Source organism: Rhipicephalus microplus, chromosome 8 (genome assembly GCF_043290135.1).
Source record: "Rhipicephalus microplus isolate Deutch F79 chromosome 8, USDA_Rmic, whole genome shotgun sequence".
In the NCBI taxonomy this organism is placed as follows: Eukaryota; Metazoa; Arthropoda; class Arachnida; order Ixodida; family Ixodidae; genus Rhipicephalus; species Rhipicephalus microplus.
In genome coordinates this window covers 20,105,041-20,125,831 of record NC_134707.1, presented here as the reverse complement: position 1 = coordinate 20,125,831, position 20,791 = coordinate 20,105,041, and the positions used below count along the sequence as shown (strand labels likewise).

General features: G+C 41.7%; 1 protein-coding gene across 1 annotated transcript; it reads right to left on the bottom strand.

The window, feature by feature from the left end:
• Positions 1–364: 364 nt before the first annotated feature.
• On the bottom strand, positions 365–12,202 carry LOC119165729 (anionic trypsin). Its single transcript, XM_037417812.2, has 6 exons — positions 12,112–12,202; positions 11,923–12,026; positions 8,562–8,703; positions 2,708–2,822; positions 1,950–2,089; positions 365–649 (listed from the first exon to the last, which is right to left on the bottom strand). The coding sequence occupies exons 1-6, from the start codon at positions 12,112–12,114 to the stop codon at positions 389–391; spliced, it is 765 nt and encodes a 254-aa protein (XP_037273709.2). The 5' UTR covers positions 12,115–12,202; the 3' UTR covers positions 365–388.
• Between the last annotated feature and the right edge of the window lie 8,589 nt (positions 12,203–20,791).

Genomic DNA, 20,791 nt, shown 5'->3' with positions numbered 1-20,791 from the left:
GCCCACTTGAGAGTGCGTGGCGATGCCATATGATGTCTTTGTCAAATGGCAACACGTCAGGTAATGCCCTTGTATTACGTTGACGTCTTATTGACTTCACCTCAGAAAGTGTTTATCACAGTTGTATGATGATAACATCTCAACAAGTACAGAACTGTTAGCCATCTACGATGTGACGATGTGCCATCTCATCACGATATCACATGGCGACATGTGATGTCATCAAATCGCATATGAAGTTCACGCAGCGGGACGTTGACATCAATGACATTAGGTTTTTGCATTTGATAATGAATCAGAGGCTTTCGCCTTGAGCTATTCAAGTTACCCCTTGAATGCATCAAAACCATCGAACAGCCCGCTTTGTGAACGAACTTTATTCCAGACGTTACGTCCGAAGAAAAGGAAAAAACGAAAATAACAAGTTGTCTTCTTCCGTTGGCGTGCTTTCCTGCATAGTGTCTACGGTAAGGTTCCTGTAGCCTTCGTCAGAGGCCACTGCTTTGGTGAGCCACGAAGCGTATGCATCCACTCGTGCGTAGACTCCAGGATTGCCTTCTCGGGCACAACCAATTCCGTGAGAGATTACCCCAACTTGTACGTACGTACCATTCTTACTCTTGGCGAATAGTGGTCCTCCGGAATCGCCCTGCGCGTGTTTTGAAGAAGTCAATACTGATCACGTTAACCTCACTTACAGTGAACTTGTAGATCACTAGAGTTGATAGGTCAGCAAAAAATGTGGAAATTTACTAACTCAAGAAATATATTTTGCTCTTAGGACTCACACACACAGACGAAAAAATTTCCTCAAGTGGATTCACTCTGAAGAACTCATTAACATATTACTCAGCTGGACTCATTCGGACACTCATGGCTGAAAATGAGTCAAAGTGAGTGAATTGTTGCGTGCAATGGCGTATAAATGGCCTTTTTGACCTTATTGTCAATGAACTTTAACCCAAGTGTGCTTTAAAATCGGCGCTGTTGTTGGCACTCTTTCATCTCGTCTTTTTTAATATGAATGGTTGAAATGCACCAGCATTACTTCGTGAAATACCGTAAGGACACTTTTATTGAAAGGATTGACTTACACGAGATGTTTTACGAATAAAATATTCGTTAAGGAAGTTGCGTGCGAAGGAAAAGGCTCCTTCTTAGCTCTATCTTCATAACTAATGCCTCTAACACATATTCAACACGCATATGAAGGCTAGTCGGTAGAAATATGCGTGCACTGAAATGAGTGTAAACAGGAATGTACTTATAGCGCGACTTATGCATGAGCAGCCTATGGTAATGCTGTTGGTCAATAGACAGAACCATGCCAGAGTTTTTTTTAGAACACAAAAGGCATTAGCAACGGGACGCAATATCAATTTATTCGGGCCACCAAGTCTTGCACACAGCCCAGGGTTTCACAAAGCACCAGGGTTATTTATTACACTTCCAACTTAGTGGCTAATAGGTGACATCAAATTGGTTGCCACTCAACGGGTGATGCACAACTCCCACGTTATGGTAAATGTAATTTTTGTCGTACTCGTACAATTTCGTCCACTCTTCTTGTCTCTTTTTTTACTTGTTACACCATACGTGTTCTCACAAACTAACCTCACCCATTCTTTCCTGTATTTGAAGCTTTCCGGGACTAATCATTTTGACTGTTCAACCGTTCACTGTCGTGAATAAGTAGATTCTCCCTCGGCCACCAAATATATTAACTTATCACATGGAGACTTTCGGGAATGGCCATAATGCAATTTCTTTAGTCGTTTGTTGATGCACGATAATTCCATTTAATTAAATGGCCCTGTGAAGCTGCGGTATCTATGCATGTACATATAGATAGATGGTTAGATAGATAGATAGATAGATAGATAGATAGATAGATAGATAGATAGATAGATAGATAGATTTATAGATATATAGATAGATAGATAGCATACCTTACACGTGTCCGTGTCCTTTTGATACGCACAGTAGTTCACGTTTTCGTCGTACTCGATAGGGTACAGCCTTTCACAGTATTCGTGTGGCAGGATCCTTAGTGTTGTATAGTGGAGGTAGTACTTTGTCGTTTTGTCGTCTGCGAAGCGGAAAGAATTGTTTTTGGCAATTATAGCGCTGTGTTATAAAACTCCACCACGTGCCATAAAAGCGGTGACAGTATAAAGAGCAAGCTACTAACATACACGTTTCATTCCTAGCACTACGCAGAACTCGGAGGAGCTGCAGCGTGTTTTGTATTACACAACGCTCCGAAATTTTTGTCGAATCTGCAAACTGCCCTTGAGACGCGAGTGATGAAGTGGTGCCTACCTGTATCCACACGAAAGGTAAAAAAAAAAAGAGAAACAATGGGGCATACCTTGCATCAGACGCCACCAGATGGCGGCAAGTAGAGAGAGGTAACTTTATGTACCACAGGTGAAAAAAAAAATATCTATCTATGCGCGACGGACTCCGCATTGTCGACGCTTGCCGCGCGTCGCTCAAGCACAAAGGTGCAACAACTGTGACAGTTGTTGTTGGCACTTGCTCTGTGTGTATCTGCACATTCTTTTCGACCATTCTTCTTCGTGCTTCGGCAACACGCTGCAAGTATCAAGCTGCTTATCGTACTCCGTGTGACATACGAACTTCGTGCTATCACATTCATTGCTTGCTCTTGCGAAAAAAAAACTGTGACCTTTTTGTTAAGTACCTTCGGTGTGGCGTCCCCATCCTGCGACTAAGGCCTCGATGTTGATGATGTTAACGTGATCCAAGAGAACACATACCGGCCTTACACTCTTATCCATTGTGAACGGTTGCTCCACCTGTACAAATGAACATGAGAAATGTTTCAAACACTTCTAGAAATACCTTATTGAGGCATTCGCATCAAATGGGCAATAAAACCTTTTTATCATAATCTGTGTTTCGTGGCTTGATACTTCAGCGTTAACAAATTAGCTGTCAAAATTTGCATTATTTTGGTTTCGCACTCAGCCAAATTTATAGTTTGAATATATTTACAAAGACGCAAGCGGTTTTAATCTCACAAAACACTGGTGCACTCGCGGGGCGTAACATAACAAGCAGCTTGCTCCTCAAGCGTGTTTCATCCAGTGAACGATATTGTTTCGGGGTCAGCTGCACGTGAAGTCGACATATTTCAGAATTTGTATGCTTGGTGCTGAATTTTATGGTTTTTCCGCTGGTGAAATATTGATAGAAAGCGAAGGATCTGCTTCGTTAGGCCCACGACTGAACAAACACAATGGCAAAATGGAGGCAGTCGGCGGTGTGAGGAGTATGTAACTGGGGACTTCTGGGGCTTGTTTGGACTGAAATGGTCTCTTATAGCCTACCTTTTATATATATTTAGACATAGTATCACCGGTAGCGGAAGAATATTAGGGCGAAAGTACTGCGCAAAAGGTTTCAAAACGATATAGATGAGGTCTATGTAAATGCTGCGGAAGAGCCGGACGGTAAACACATGGCAATGGTCACTTCAAATCAAGCGGGACACCTGCTTCCCAACAGTTTCAATAAAAAAAAATTGAGAGCGCGAAAGAAGGGGCCATAGCATTGGCGCTTGCATCTATAAAAGGCAACATTATAATCAGCTGCTCTAAAATCACATTTCATATGTTTGCGCATGGTATGGTCTCGAAAGAGGCGAAAAGAGTTATGATCAACTTTCACGGAGAGCGCGACGTGTATTTCTTATGGAAGCCCGCTCACTTTTCCCTCCCGGGCTATGAAAACGTGCAACCCCTAGCTCGAGAGTTATTGAGGCGAGCTGGTGCTGTAATGACAGGGAGCCCGCGTGTAGAGAGAGAGTGCATGGTGTCACACAATTAAATCACCACTGTAGATTAGGAAGGTGCTTATACCCTCCACCCCATTCATCAATAAATGAACAGCAGGCGACAGCATTGCGCCTATTGCAAACAAACACGTTCGCAAACCAAATTGCTTAGCGTCATTGCTATCCAGATCGCTACTCCGACAAATGTAAAGTCTGCAGTAATAGGGCGAGCCTCAAACACATTATCTAGGCTTGTCCTAACCTTGGGAAGAGGCAAAACACAAAGTTTTTCAACGCAAAGCAGTGGAAGACAGCGCTGTTTAGCTCAAACACCTACAGCCGCCTACAAGTAATCAAGCAAGCCGAAGTTGCCGTTAGGTGTCAAGGACTCTTAGCTGCCATATAGAAGAGAATATATAACTCCTCTGAAGCTTGCCATTTCAAATAAAGCTGTTTCTCTCTTAGGCATAGCGGACCTCTTTTTGCAATTGTTTCAGAAAATCACGAAATATGGCGTGATCGTGTCATGGCATCTTTAAATGCCTCATGAGAAGCGGTAAAACATGTGCGGTGAATGGTCGAAACGCACTGTCTATATAAATATGCAAAACTTCTGATCAACATGATTGCAGGGGCACGGGGGCACTTCGTATAAAAAATATCTTACGAGTATGTGGGACGCCAGAGTGAGAGATTTTGGTAATTTTGACCATGTGGTGTTCAATAACGTGGTTTTAGATCACTGTATACGCAGGCATTCAGCCGTGCGCTTCTAGAAATACGGCCACCGTGGCACGGATTCGATTCCGGGACCTTCGGGTCAGCAGAAAACACTACCAGACAATCATGGCTGGTAACATTACAGTGTGGTTACGTGGATAAAGACATAAATACGAAGAAACGTAGGTAAATAGAACTTATAAGTTCTGAGAACATCTGATAAGGGGTGATAAGACTGATACATTGCGTAATTGCATAACAAGTGACTGAAAAAATTATCGTTAAAAAAATAGACGCTAACACGCAAAGCGATTAACCATCAAAGTGGTCCTAGCAATCGGTAAGGAACAAAGTTTTGTTGAGGCTGTGGGGTGTAACAATCAAAACAGTAGGCTGTCGTTAATGGAGGCCATTCTAGTTGAGGTTTCTTCAAGCTACCCAATTCGCCATGGAGCTAGAAGTAATTTATTGATAAGTGGGGCTTAACGTCTCGAAAACACCGTATGATTATGAGAGACGCCGTAGTGGAGGGCTCCGGAAATTTCGAACATCAGGGGTTCTTTAACGTGCTCCCAAATCTGAGCACACGGGCCTACAACATTCCCGCCTCCATCGGAAATGCAGCCGCCGCAGCCGGGATTCGATTCCGCGACCTGCGGATCAGCAGCCGAGTACCTCAGCCACTAGACCACCGCGGTGGGGCATAGAGCTAGAAGTGCTAGATGATGTTATGTCAGCGTTCAAAAATAGGTACGTAAAGCCAACGTATTTGTCCTTCTGCATCGATGGCGCTGATAACATTAGCTAAACTAAGAATAGGCGAGTGAAAACTTTATCTGCTAAATACAATTCTTGAGATTTGTGGTGTGGTTACCAATACCCATCTTCTTATGCCGCAAGATCAGACGAGCCTTGCTTGTAAAGCTTTGTGCTTTCATGAAAGCTGAATGTGTCGGTTGACTCACTAGTCCCTTGAAAGGAGAGATATAAGCACAGTGCACCTGCCTTTTGTTTACACTTTGGATAGATGCGGTAGTCTAGGAAACGCTGATATAAAACTAAGATTGAGGTTACTTCCTTAGCATTCCTGTTTTGAACAATCAACCATGCATGAATCAGCCTGTTTCGTATACCTCAAGCCATGTTATTAGGAAAATGCACGCAGAAGCCTTCCCGGCCAATAAAATTCACAGGTGATGAGGACAACAAATAAACTAGGTGTTATGCTTGTTTCATTATATAAGCAGGACTGCTTATGCTCTTTCCAACTTGTACCATAGACTGAGCGCAACGTTTAAGTTGTGCTTTTTCTATGGCATCACGAAAAGTACTCAAGTAAGTGGAAGAAGTTACCACACTTTCAAAGACTTCTTTAGGCCGTGACAATTGCCCATTTATTCCGCAAATCAGATATACTGAATTTATTTTACTGAATTTATTTGCATACCTGCAAAAATTAAATATTCTAAGAAATGCACATGAATTACCTTTGTAAGGCTAGCTGGGATTCATTCAAAAGCATTAGTAAAAACTGGCATGTAACTTATATAAAAGTATAAAAACAAAAACATTTTAATAAAGTAAAGACACCCGGCAAACTGATTATAACGTATTTACAGAGCTTTCTGAATGTTCATTAGTTTGAGCAGTAAAAATAAGAAAAATAACATAGATATGCAACATAGCCTATGAGAAAAGTGACTCTACAGTGGCATAACTAAATGTAGTCATAACTTTACTGTATTACACAATCAAAATGAAAAGGCTCATGAGTTTTGCACCTTCATTAAAGGTTGTGCTTGAAATTCGAAACGAGTCTTCTATGACTTCTCAGCCACGATGCTATTGAAGTGTGTCCTTCCTAGTGCTTTTCGCTTACCTCACTAGTTGTTTTTGTTCGGGAGCCTGGACGTGATACTTAGCAGGAACCGCTCACATCTGTTTACTTTTGGCTCATCTCTATGGCATGTTTGTGCTCATGCCAGAACAAAGTATTATTATTATTAAATCATTACAATTTTATTATTGCTATAGTTATAAATAATATTTATAAAATCGTATTGCGAAGCAAAGTAATAAGTCGAATACGAAAACAATTTATAGACATTTGGATACATTATTATGAAATAATTTGCTATCTCGCTCCTTGTGTTCACTATGAGTGTATGAAACACTCACCCCCCCACAATCTTTATGCCACTCATTGTTTCGACTATGTCCTCTTGTAACTGCCCACCTGCTTGGACCTAAAGGTCTGCAGTATGTAATAAATTATAATAATAATAAAAATTATTAACTAATTATTATATATTATATATTTGGTGAGAAGAACAATACCACATAGAAACAAAGAAAGTTATATTTTTATTACTATATGCACATCCCGACTATAAAGACGTGAGTCCGATCCCTTCCTCGGCAGTCGAGTTTTGATGGAGGCAGAAGGCTAATTAGCCGCGGATGTGCGATGTCAGTGCAGGTGAAAGAAACACTGATGATGGAAATCATCCGGAGCCTTCATTAAGACGAGTCACAGCTTGAATGGCTTTCGTACATTAAACTGTACAGGCCAAATCGTCCCGCAGATTAGTAGAAAGAAGCATGGTTAGCGTCAAAAATATTTAGGTAGCCATGCGTACCTTTGTGTTAGAAAAACGGGCCACCTTATAGACGAATGGTCTCATGCAAAAAGGATACCAGAATCTTTGGAGTATGCCGATATCATCCTAATCTCTTAGAAAGAATATGCCAACGACTTGAAAAAGTACGGGTTGATCAGCTTACTGTGTGTTCTCTACAAACTATTTACAAAAATGATGACTACTAATAGACGTAGGGCGATATTAGAGATAATTAACCAGAGGACCGAGCAAAATTTCGTACAGACTACTCTACTGCAGATGATATTCATGGTATCAATCAGGTGATAGTGAAATACGCAGAATATAACCAATCTCAGTAGATAGCCTCCATTGATTACGAGAAGTCAGTAGGCTCAGTCAAGACATCATCAGTAATGCAGAGACTACAGAATCAGGGCATAGACGAACCATACATAGAGACACTGGAAGAAATCTACAGTGAATGCACAACCACCACAAGTCCCCTTCAAGAAAACGAGAGAATCTCAATAAAGAAGGGCACAAAGCAGAGAGACACAGTCTCTCTAATGCCATTCACCGCGTAATTACAGGAGGTCTTCAGGGCCTTAGATTGACAAGAGTTGAAGGTAATAGGTAATGGAAACTATTCTAATAATCTGCGATTCACTGAGGACATCGTTTTGATGAGTATCGCAGGGGATTAATTACAGCTCATGATTACTTTAGTTGGGCACAGGAAGCAGAAGAGTAGGTCTGAAAATTATTTGGCATAAAGCTGAAGTAATGGCAAGTCTCGGTAGAAAACGGTGCTTTGCGATAGGTGGAGAGGCTGGAAATTGTGAAGGAATATGTCTACTCAGGACAAGTAGTAACTGTGGAGCCGGCCACCACGAGACTGAAATAGCTAAATAAATCAGGATAAGGTAGATAACATTCAGCCAGCATTCTCAAATCACGAATGGTAATCTGCCACGAATTCTTGAAACGAAAGCATATTGCAGCTGCATTTTGCACCGGTTCTTATCACAGAGCAGAAAACTGGAGGCTTACAAAGAGGGGTCAGCTTGAACTTAGGATGAGCGACACAGCGAGCCATGGAAAGGAAAATTGTCGGGTAACCTTGAGAGGAAGGAGGAGAGCCTGGTCAGTGAAGAAATCGGCGTTAAGGATATCACAGTGGAAATCTAGAACAAATGGACAGGGGCTGGGCCCGCAGTGCCTTGGCAGGATAACCGCTGATAGCTAACGGTAACTGATGGTTCCCAGAGTAGGCAAACGCACGAGCATGAGACAGAAAGTTAGGTGGGCCGAAGAGAATAAAAAGTTGGCTGGTATAACGTGGAAGCAGGAAGCACAATACCAGGTTGATTGGCGAATCATGGGAGAGGCCTTTGCCCTGCAGTGGGCGTTGTCGGGCTGATAATGATGATGCGTACCTTTACGATCCCAATATCGTTACGGTTTGTCCAGGAGCTGTATTCTGCATGGCCCAGCTTCTTGACGCCTTTTACCTTTTTGGCCCTACGCCAGTCAACATGTCCGTAGAGCACATCTATGCTGATTATTTCCTGACCCTCCCTGCAGTAAAAAATGAAACAAAAATAGCACATCCACTTAATAGAACAATCATACTGCCTTTTGTTTACAGCGAAATCAGTTAAGAGATCACAACATGGGTCGCTTGCGCACTGTGGGTGTCCACCAACGCCACCCCCGTTGCTGCTTTTGCCACTTTTGTACGCAACCACTATCGTCCGAAATAGGAAAAAGAGCTCAGTAATTAAAAGCCCAGAATTCAATCAATGAGCCATGCCAAGCTTGAAACTTCTTTTATATCTGGCTTCAGATAGGCATGATGTCAGGGAAATAATCAAAATAATATCGGTGATTCATTGATGTATGCGGTTCAACGTCCAAAAACCACAATATTATTATGAGAGACGTCATGATAGAGGGTTCCACAAATTTTGACCACCTGGCGGTTTTTAACGAGCACCAAAGGTTGAGCGCATGATCCTACTGCATTTTCACCTCCATCGTAAATGCAGGCGCTATGGCTGGGACTCAACCCGGCGACCTGTGGTCCAGCAGCCGAGCACCTTAGCAGCTAGACCCCCACGGCGAGGTGCATTATTATGGGTGAAAAATCATTTTAAAACAGCAAAGGAATAACCAGGTGTCGCATGATGCATTTGCGCAACGAAAGTGTAATCAAATGCTACAACCCTTTGCAAAAGCTTGATCTTGTTTATTTAATAACTGTGGCGTATAGCCACCGTGAGGCATTGTTATTACAAAAGCTTCTGGAATAATTCTTTATCATCTTCAGCCACAGCACAAAGAAATTGCAAAACATCCCTTGAAATTACGCGGTGGGTACCACCCTTCTCCGAACAATGATGAGGAATGGAATAGTGAATGCCATATTACTACAGAAATATTTATGACATAGTGGGTACCCTGCAAATTTACCTGCAGCAGCTGCCCGAAGATTAATAAAAAAGGCTCTGAAAGGCTGCTCTTCCAGCTTTCGCTGTGATAGTGCTACGCATTACTCGCAGGCCTGACAGCTTTTAGCGTGAAACACTTAACCACTATCAATAGAACGGAAAACACATACTGTTTTGTATTAGCCTTAGGCACGTGGGATCTATTTTCGAAATCTCAAGTGCGAGAGAAAGCAATTGCATTGCTTAATAAGTGCAAGATTGTTCTGGAGTTTGGGTTCGTACGCTGTTGTCGTCCCATGCCGCTTGGCATCTCGCGGACTAAACCATCTAAGGCGTAACCATCTATAGTATAGGCATTTACACCAAGAAAGTGAGAGTGAGGAGTGGATTAAAGGTGAGAAGGACAAAATAGAGGGAGGCTGCATGCTACCAGAGTATAGTAGGAGGGAACAGGAAGTGAAGGTGACAGAACTAAAAAAAGAAATGGGATGGTACAGAAAAACACCACAGTGTGTATTACAGTATAACAAGAGAGTGTTAAACGAAAGTGGGAGTGAGGGAAATGAAAATAATGAGGAGAACGGTATAGCATCGTGTAACTTTGTAGGCTTTAGTATAACAAGGGGAGCGGTAAAAAGAAGCGAGTGTGAGAGAGAAAGATGTTTGATTGAGAAGGAAAGAAAGAGGGTGAGGAAAAGGCATCACTGCACCACAAACAAAACCTTGATTTCCTGCTTTGGGCGCCAAACAGGCTTTAAGTTTGAAATTCCAGCGCTTGCATGCCCTTGAAAGCGAGCGTTGGTGAGGGACAGGTGAATTCCTGCTCAGGACTTCCGACAGCTTTCACTTCCAATGCGGCTGCATAACTTTTTTCCCTTGTATTGGACTTGGTGGTAGATCGAGTTGATTGCCGAAATGAGTACGTTTTTGTTACTATCTACTGGTATTGTTAGAATAAGACAGAGCAGAGCTAGTTAGTAAGAATACGGCCTAAAGCAGAGGGCAGGCGGACAGGGACACAAGAAAGTAGTCAATACACCCTAGACGCTGTAAAACAACCCCCGAATCACACAACAGTGGATATAAAAAAGACATGTAAACCTATCTGCGGACGTCCATGCAAATATTGGACACTTCGGAAGTTCCCAATTGTGTTTGGAGAAAGCGTGTGGCCAGTCAACTTAGTTTGCAATGTCTTTGTATTGTTTTTTTAAGCTCTCGACAGTCACATAAGTGAAGAGGAGGAATGAGGAGGTGAGACCACAATTTGCACTGTCCCGGGCTCTGGATGAACGAATGGTCGCCGTGAGTATGAGTCAATAAAGGCTTTCGCTTTGGTAGGTTAAACTATCAATCAAGCATGAGTGCGGGTGTATGTAACAGATAATTGTTAAGGTGTTTACCTTAATGCGAACTGTTTTCAAGTGAAAGCACGAAACATGGGTTGAAAGTTTTTCTACATACACACACAGATATCTACATACATACAAGCATACATACATACATACATACATACATACATACATACATACATACATACATACATACATACATACATACATACATACATACATACATACATACATACATACATACATCCTTACATACATACATACATACATACATACATACATACATACATACATACATACATACATACATACATACATACATACATACATACATACATTTACTGACGAGCTTTCAGATGCAGCTTCGACTTTGGAATGAAGCGGCCATAAATGCGAGAACACTTGTGCCATTAGATTTAGTTGCAGAAATATAAAGCTGATGCAGTAAAAATTAAAATGAAGTTTTCCACTGCAGCGTCCCTCAGAAAGAGATATGAAGGTTATAGCATAGGGTGATTTTCCACATATAAAATAAAATGTCACTTTTTTTTTCGTTAGGCATTGTGCTAACTACATAGAGATAAAAAAGTTAGAGCGTAATGTAATATTTACCGCATAAAATAAAAAAAACACTTAGTTTCAGTTGACGTTATGCTAACTACATATTTACTGTTGGTCGAAATGGCTTTCCAGTTGGCACAATTAGCAAAAACGAGAAGAGAAGTCACATTCGCACATAACACGAAGAAAAAAAAAACGAGCACGAAATAGTCTGAGACAAGTAACTAACACCGTTGTCACGCAGCCGCTTTTTATTGCAGTTTGGCCTGATCCGAATCGACTATATAATTCGCGATTGACATTTTTACGCGAGCTGCAGAAGTTTTAGGAATGCATTGTTGAGAAATTCGTCATGGTTAGCGATGCACCATGTAACGCATGAAATAAATAGTCACCGTGATGTTTATATTACAAGGACTACTGCATTGACTCACACGTCGAAACAGTGGGCTGCTGTAAGCACGTGAAGCTTCGTTATGATGGTTCCGCCACATACGTAGTAATCTGGATCGCCAGCAATACGCATTTGCAGCTGAACCTGAACAAACGTGAATGTACGTATAAAATCATCAGGCTTAAATGTATAGAGACTGGAGGAAAGAAAAGGCAGTTGTTTTTCTTACCATCCACGGAAACTGGTATTCGTTGGCTGGTTTCCCATTCACAATATAGCTAAGGACGTCAGCCTTACCGCAGTCTGAAATCAATAGGGCAGTGACCCTGGTAGACAGTTATGTATGTAATCTATGTGAACATAAGGTGGCTATAGTATTTAGGGTTTCACGTGCCAAATTATAACATGATTGTTAGGAACAACGTACGGTGAAGTGCTCCGAAAATGTCGACCTCTTTGGGTTCATTAACGTAAACCTAATTAAGCGCATGGGTCTGTTTTCGCTTCATTGAAAATCCCACCGTCGTGGCCGCAAGAATAACATATGCTTTTCGGTTTTTCTTACATACAAGTGACAATCACGTATGTATCGCGTTCTGTACAAACTCACATCGACTCTCTTCTGGAAAGTCGTTTGTCTCACGACACGCCTAAAAAGTCGCTGTCTGTAAACAGAATCGGTGTACCGACATAAAAAGTGCTACACGTGTGACAGTCATATGTACAAGAGCAGGCTCAAAAATCAGAGAGTGTAGGTTTGCATACGAGGTCAAAGGAGAATCGGATGCCACTCCCCCCTTTCCTTCTCTAATTACTTGAGGGTGACACCATGTCTGCACCATACGTCTACTCAAACGAATCTGTGCCATCACTGTTTGAAGAGCGGGCCGATGGTGGGTTGCAAGGTGCAACATCGTTTACGTCTGTATCAGAAGCTCGGTTTTCAGTGTGAGCAGAGAAGTGGACGAAGAAGATGCTCACGTTGGAGGGACACGGGTGCGTGCTGCTCGAATGTCAGGCGCTAAGCAGCGCCTGCGTGATTTGCTATTCGTGACGTTGAAGTAAATCATCTTTATTTTCTGCAACGTCTCCTGCCATCAACATTGGTGGAGGCATCAGGCCATGCGGTTTTTGGACACTAACGACAGGGACGACCACTCACTTCGGAATCCAGGAGCTATTTACTTCTGAGTCTCACCCTCAGAAATCCAGGAACCAAAGACACATTATTATGGGAAGGACGTCTTTGCGTCGTTTCCTCATTTGCATCCAATGGAAAGTTGCTTTTCCTTCTAGCTCAGCAAACAGTAGTGGGAGAGAGGTAGCGGTGAGGTTTCCTAACCCCTTAATGGGGACCCTGCGCAGGCCTATAAAGTTTGGTGTTGTAATTAACGAAATGCAGACATTGTAAGGTATTTGAGCTGTCATAGCTTTCAAGTAGTTGTGGGTGTGGGAACTATAGCCAAACCTTGTGAAAGCGAATGGGGCGGTAAGTAGAGAGCAGCCTTAATTTAGTCACCATGAAATTGTGCCGTACTGTCAAGTTTCTTAATGGTGACACTTTTAGGCTGATCGAAGAAGCCATAGCAGCCCTGTGCGCTGAGCAGAGTTGACAAAATTTGACCATGTCCAGAATTCGAAAGCAACAGCATTCAGGACCTCTTTTGTTTACCGGGTCAAAAAACTTGCTACTGTGTTCCCATCGGTCAGTTGACTTAGGAAGTAACACAAAAGGTATGATGTTTGCATATATAAAACTCGTGAGATTGTAACTACGTATGCAGGCGCACCAACCGGAATCTTTGTTTTTATAAAGTTTAGCGTCCGAAAACTATGATATGATTATGAGTGACGCCTCAGGAGAGAGCACCGGAAATTTCGATCTTGTAAGGTTCGTTAACGTGCACCTAAGTCTAAGCGTACAGGCCTCGAGAATATACACTCTCACTGAAAATGCGGCTGTCACGGCCGGGGTTTGTCATCCTACGGCCTGTAGATCAGCGCTGGAGAATCACAACCATTTAGACCACCATGGCGGGGCATCCAATGAAGTTACTGTCTTTGCAGTGTTTATTGTTTTGACGGCTGTCAGAAAACTATGCTCGCTCAACTGCCTAGTCTGATTTAGTAGAGGACAAAAGCAGATGCAAATTATTGCGTGTCAGAGGCATAGTCTCGGTTTCTAGACATGGCTTACACATTTTACTGCAGTAGTCAAATGGCAAAAGAGCGATTGTAAGTGCTCGTAGTTTCAGTAAAATGTATGGATGAAGTAAAATGCATTTCTTTAGGCAAAAATATCGGCTTACCGATGTTAAATATTTTTTATCTTGAGCAGCTTGTTCAGAATAATATTTTTATTGTCGATGCGTTCAATTTTATTATCAAACTATAAGTTATGCTCTCGGGGCCCGGATAGTGATTCTATACAAATGAAAATAAAAATTTCTTTCGGCATTGGCAAATTGTATTATAACTTCTATAACCAAACGTGAAAAATAAAACATGATAATATAAATGTCACACCTGTGGCCTATGTTGCGGCGAGTCGGTTTCTCTTGCAAAGTTAGAAATTTTCAATATTTGACGGCGTATCAAATCACTGCGAAAATATTCCCTATCATGTAGGACCTTTTTTTTTTGTGACAAAGAGTCAGTACTTACCCGTAGGATTTAGCTGCACTTTTTCTGAAGCAACCTGAAAAATTGTTTGCGCAACTTGTTTTGTGAGAATTTCAGTAACACGCATTATCACCGAGCATGCAAACGGCAAGAAATATCTAAAATACATATGGCGGTATACATCTAAAGAAGACAGTTTGGTTACAAACTTTAAAACAAAAGATAGGACATGAAAACTGCTTTAGATTATGTGTTTAAGTTTAGGTGAAGATAGAGCCACATGTTCGAATTTCTCGTTTGCGGGTAACCTAGATTTAGGTCTTGATATAAAACTGGTGATGCTAGTTACATATCTGCTTCATTTTATTGAAACTGAAGATCTAGGAAAATACTGTTGCCGAGATTCGGGTGAGCATTCACTGTCCACATTGATGTATTGTTCGTATCAGAACATTCAAAAATCGACACAACCATACTCATATCTATGGTAATACTGACGTGGGCAGTCACCTCACAGATAAATGGCTATAGTGGCACTTGTAACTGTCGGAGTGGCCTTCAATGTACTTTTACAAAGAATCCACGTTTATAAAAACATCTACGAAATCACATTTAACAATTTTAATACCACAGTTTTGTTTCTCCTAGTATAAATAGCACACATGATATGGTTCGCTGTGCTTTCTGTTATTTTTATGCTTTTAATTTTTACGGAACGTGCAAACGAAGCGTTCAAGGTTAAATAAAGCCCATAGTTTAGATCGAAATTGATAACAAAAGAACGTACTTGTCCTTCACTAGGCATACGGGTATTTTTAAAATTTTATTACTTCGAAGGAAGAAATAAGCTACGAATTTTGTGAAATTAGTTGGTAATGCTACTCACCGAAAGACAATGAAGAAGCAATTTTATTAGTGCCCACCAATAGGTCATGCTGAATTCACACTTTTTGTCCGTAGTCCTTAGTTACCTGCGTTTGTGAATTGGTATACAAAAATAATATATATCCTCTTTAGTTATAACAAAAAAATTTGCTCAATGACATCCTCACAAACATAGGTGGCAGGAAATTTCTGTTTCTACGTATGCTTCATAAGTAAAACACTCGTAGTATGAGAAACAAAGGTAGTAGAAATTGGTATGGTTTGTCTATTTTAAAACATGGGGTATAAGCACGACTGCACAAGCAAAAAGTGTAGTGAGTTATGGCGTACACGTGAAACGCTTTTTTTCTACTGGATGTCGCTCAGTTAGAAAAATCCGGATCGTATAATCGTGGCAAATAAAGGCTGAGTGAGGAATATGAACAGTACTATTTGAATGCGTACGTTGCATGGCGATTTCACTTACGAAGGATTTACGCTGAACACAGAGTTGAGAAGGATGTAAAAAATATTTTTGGAGATGTGTAGTAGAGAGGGGGGTCTGTATATATATATATATATATATATATATATATATATATATATATATATATATATATATATATATATATATATATATATATATATATATATATATATATATATATTTATATATATATATATATATACATACATACATACATACATACATACATACATACATACATACATATAAATTTCGACACCTTTAAGAGCAAATACAATAACGGGTATCTCGACGTAAACGGATTATCGTTGCACTTGAAGATGGCCGCGCATGTATTAACAAATATGTCCCACAAAAACAAAGAAAAATTAACCACCAAAGCCCGTGGATTACGCGTGACATAATTCACTCAAAGCGTCGTGTTAAGCGTCTTTCCCGGGCGCCCAAAACGCCTAATGTGTTACCTTCCCTGAGGGCCGTCCTATGGAAAAAAATCAAAGAATCAAAGTATCACTTTTTCAATGTTAAGATGCACGGCTTTCTTGCCACTGACCCTAAGCAGTTCTGGACTCACATCACCCAAAAGAAAAACCCAGTTGGCAAAATTAAAATAAACGACGAGGGAGGTGTCCGATGCCTGCTCGATAGCAAGGGCTTTTAGTGCCCTTTTCTCGTCTGTATTTGTACGTGAAACCCAGAGCTGCACTAATTTTATTATTCCTGGCTTCGACATTCCTGATATAACTATTACCGAGCCGGGAATATTTTCGGCTTTGCTCAACCTTGACCCCGAAAGTCCGCAGGTCCCGACAGAATACCAAACGCATTCCTTTACCGGTATGCAGAGTAGTGCTCGAAATACCTTTACATTATATTTAACGAAAGTCTACTAACTGGTGTGGTTCCAGACGATTGGAAAACTGCAAAAGCTACTCCCGTGCATAAATCCGGTGAGAAACTCTCTGTAAAAAAGTACCGCCCCATATCCCTTTTGTGTACAGCCGGTAAAATTTTGGAGGACTTTATATTTAAACACCTAATAACGTATCTTGAAAGCAACGTGTTTTTTACGAGCAATCTACATTGTTTCTGGCGTGGATTTTTCACAGTTACACATTTAATACACACGACTAACGACATCTCAACGTTTTTAGATAAGGGCGGGGGGGGGGGGGCGAATTGACGCTATATTCTTGGATTTCGAAAAAGCTTTTGATCGAGTTCCCCATAGCAACTTAATGTTAAGAATTCGAACCTTGTTGAAAAATGAGAAAATAACTCAGTAGTTCGAGTCCTACTTATCAAGCCGGTATCAGTACGTTCAAATAGGTGACTCTGCCTCCCGCTTGTCATCAGTTGATTTTGGAGTCCCACAGGGCTCTGTCATAGGTTTGCTGCTCTTCATTATATATTTAAACAATTTACAGTTCGACTGTCCGGGGCGTTTCCGTTTCTTTGCCGATGACTGCGTTGTTTATCCCCCTATTGTATTGGTAAATGACCGCAAAATTTTCAACAAATACTTAACAGCTGTTAGTAATTGGTGTGCCGATTGGAACATGAGCCTCAACAGAACAAAGTGCTGCCAAATGACAATAACGAACAAAAAGTGTCCGTTTCATTATACTTATCAAATTAATAATGTTGAATTGAAGGTTGCTATCGAGTTCAAATATTTGGGTGTAACCATGACATCAAACCTCACCTGGAACAAACACATACAAAACATTACATCGTCAGCACTGCACAGATTTTGGCTTCTAAGACACTGACTTCAGCACTGTACAAGCAAAACGAAGACTGTTGCGTACACTACGCTGGTCCGGCCCTTGCTTGAATATGCAGACGTTGTTTAGGACCCACACTCAAAGACGGATTCAGCGATGCTTAAACGGGTACAAAAGAAAGCGCTCCGATTTATTCACACGCATACAGCAGGCAAGTATCCGTGACAGAACTGCGCAGGTGTTCTGATTGATTTGATTGATATGTGGGGTTTAACGTCCCAAAACCACTATATGATTATGAGAGACGCCGTAGTGGAGGGCTCCGGAAATTTAGACCACCTGGGGTTCTTTAACGTGCACCCAAATCTGAGCACACGGGCCTACAACATCTCCGCCTCCATCGGAAATGCAGCCGCCGCAGCCGGGATTCGAACCCGCGCCCTGCGGGTCAGCAGCCGAGTACCTTAGCCACTAGACCACCGCGGCGGGGTGCGCAGGTGTTCTGACCTACCCACACTAGAGTGCCGCCGTAAAATACATCGTCTTAAAATCTTACACAGCATAGTCAATGGTTATTCAAAACTTCACCTCAGTACTTATCTCGAATTCAACATGTCACGCCCCACTCGGAACAAGCACAACAAAACAATCCTAATGCCTTTCACGAGAACAAACGCTCACCGTCTATCCTTTTTCCCGAGAACGATAGCAGAATGGAACACTTTGCCACGTGACATTATTATCTTAACTAATCAAAATGCTCTTTCAACGGCTATTCAAAACTGTGTATGATTGGAAGTGCTGGTCTTGTTTCCCTGTTCTATTGAACTAACGTATTTCACGCGTTATCTTGCTACCATGGCAATAACGCACACTGCTTTTTATTTTCACGCTTCCTAGTGAATGCGCGCAGTGCACTCTGTGTGTTTTGCATTGGACTAGCATTGCCGGTTATATTGTATAGTCACGTAGCTATTTGTAAAGAGAATTACTACTGCTTTACGAATCGTTGGCCGTGCTACTGACTGCGCGCGCTTGTGTGTGTGTCGTGACAACCTGAAAGCTTACTGAATTATTGCTTCCCTGTGTACCGCGGATTGTGTTACTGGTCGCGAGTAAACTTTGTGTTCAAACTCTGCACTGTACCGCTCCAGCCGTGGCTGCCAAAGGGAGCCTGGCAGTATTGAATAATTAATATATATATATATATATATATATATATATATATATATATATATATATATATATATATATATATATATATATATATATATATATATATATATATATATATATATATATATCATAGTGTACGGCGATGGCGTGTAGTGGTTAGAGCATGCACCTCACATGCAAAAGGTCCGTGGTTCAAATCCCCATGCCGCGAAGTTCCCAACCGGATCTTAAAAAAATCCGCGTGGTGATGGAACTGCATTAAGAGGCCTGGGGTGCGGCCTCACCGGTAACCACCACCGGTAACGCACTCCCTCACCAGAAAAGGCTTGGCCACCCTGGTGCAGTATCTGCCCACTACCTCCCACGTGCATACGTGAATTAACTCACGGCCCTCAGTCCCCAGCAGCTGCGAAGCAACTGTCCATGGCGGCGGTCAGATCTGCAACGCAGCCGAGGGTGCTAAGAATCTCTGGATCCGGAGAGGCCGCCACTGGAATCTTAATTGGCAACGTTTAACGCTAGAACATTATCTAGTGAGGGAAGTCTAGCTGTACTATTCGAGGAGCTAGAGGGTGTTAAATGGGATATAATAGGCCTCAGTGAGGTTAGGAGGACAGATGAGGCATATGCGTTGCTACAGAATGGGCATGTCCTTTGCTATCGGGGCTTGACTGACAGAAGAGAACGGGGAGTGGGGTTTCTAATTCACAGAAACGTAGCTGGCAACATAGAGGAATACTATAGCATTAATGAAAGGGTGATAGGTATCGTAATTAAACTGAATAGGAGATACAAGATGAAGGTGGTACAGGCTTACGCGCCTACATCCAGCTATGAAGACGCTTGAGTTGGAAGCTTCTATGAAGACGTGGAATCGGCAATGAGTAAGGGAAAAACGCAGTATACTATACTGATGGGAGACTTTAATGCAAAGGTAGGGAAGAAGCAGGCTGGAGACCAGGCAGTAGGATATTAGGGCATCGGTACTAGGAACGCCAGAGGAGAGCTACTAGTAGAATTCGCAGAACGCAATACTTTATGGATTTTGAATACCTTCTACCGAAAACAAGGAAACCGCAAGTAGACATGAAGGAGCCGTAATGGCGAAAATAAGTACATAATAGACTTTATAATGAGTGCACACCCAGGCATCGTGCAGGATGCGAAAGTGGTTGCAAGGTACGATGAAGTAATTATAGAATGGTACGGTCTCGAATTCGCCTAGACTTGAAGAAGGAATAAGAGAAACTGATACGCAAGAAGCCAATCAATGAGCTAGCACTGAGAGGGAAAGTAGAGGAATTCAGAGTCTTGCTTCAGAACAGGTACTCGTCTCTTAGTGAGGAAACCAACCTTAGCGTAGATACAATGAATGATAATCTGGCGAGTGTCATTAAGGGGTGTGCAGTGTAAGTTGGGGGCAGGGTAGTTAGACAGGACACTGGCAAGCTTTCCCAGGGCACGAATATTCTAAATAATATGCGTCAAATTGTGAAAAGCTCAAGTACAACAGACAAAATAGAACTGGCAGAGCTTTCGAAGTTGATCAATAGGCGTAAGGTATGCGATGTAAAAATGTATAACATGGGGAGAATTCAATACGCTCTGAAAAATGGAGGAAGCGTCAAATCAGTGAAGAGGAAACTTGGGATAGGCAAAAATCGGATGTATGCACTAAGGGACAAAGAAGGCAAAATAGCTAACAATACAGATAGGATAGTTAAAATAGTGGAGGAGTTTTACAGAGATCTGTACAGTAGCCGGGATAACCACGACCTTAATACTATAAGAACTAGGAGTAACCCAGATGACACCCTATTAGTAATGATAGAAGAAGTCGGAAAAGCTTTGGAGAGCATGCAAAGAGGCAAAGCTGCTGGTGAGGATCAGGTAACATGAGATATGCTGAAAGATGGAGGAGAGATGTGTTAGAAAAACTAGCCACCCCGTTCACGAGGTGTCTCCTGACGGGAAGAGTACCCGAGTCTTGGAAAAATGCTAACATCAGCTTAATACGTAAGGAAGGAAATGAC

Excerpts from the sequence above, each read along its gene's own strand:
- LOC119165729 (XM_037417812.2), bottom strand. Across the intron at positions 8,704-11,922 it reads GCAGCCCACTGTTTCGACGT|GGAGGGTCAGGAAATAATCA; the intron begins GTGAGTCAATGC and ends TTTTTACTGCAG. Across the intron at positions 2,823-8,561 it reads ACGATATTGGGATCGTAAAG|GTGGAGCAACCGTTCACAAT; the intron begins GTACGCATCATC and ends TCATTTGTACAG.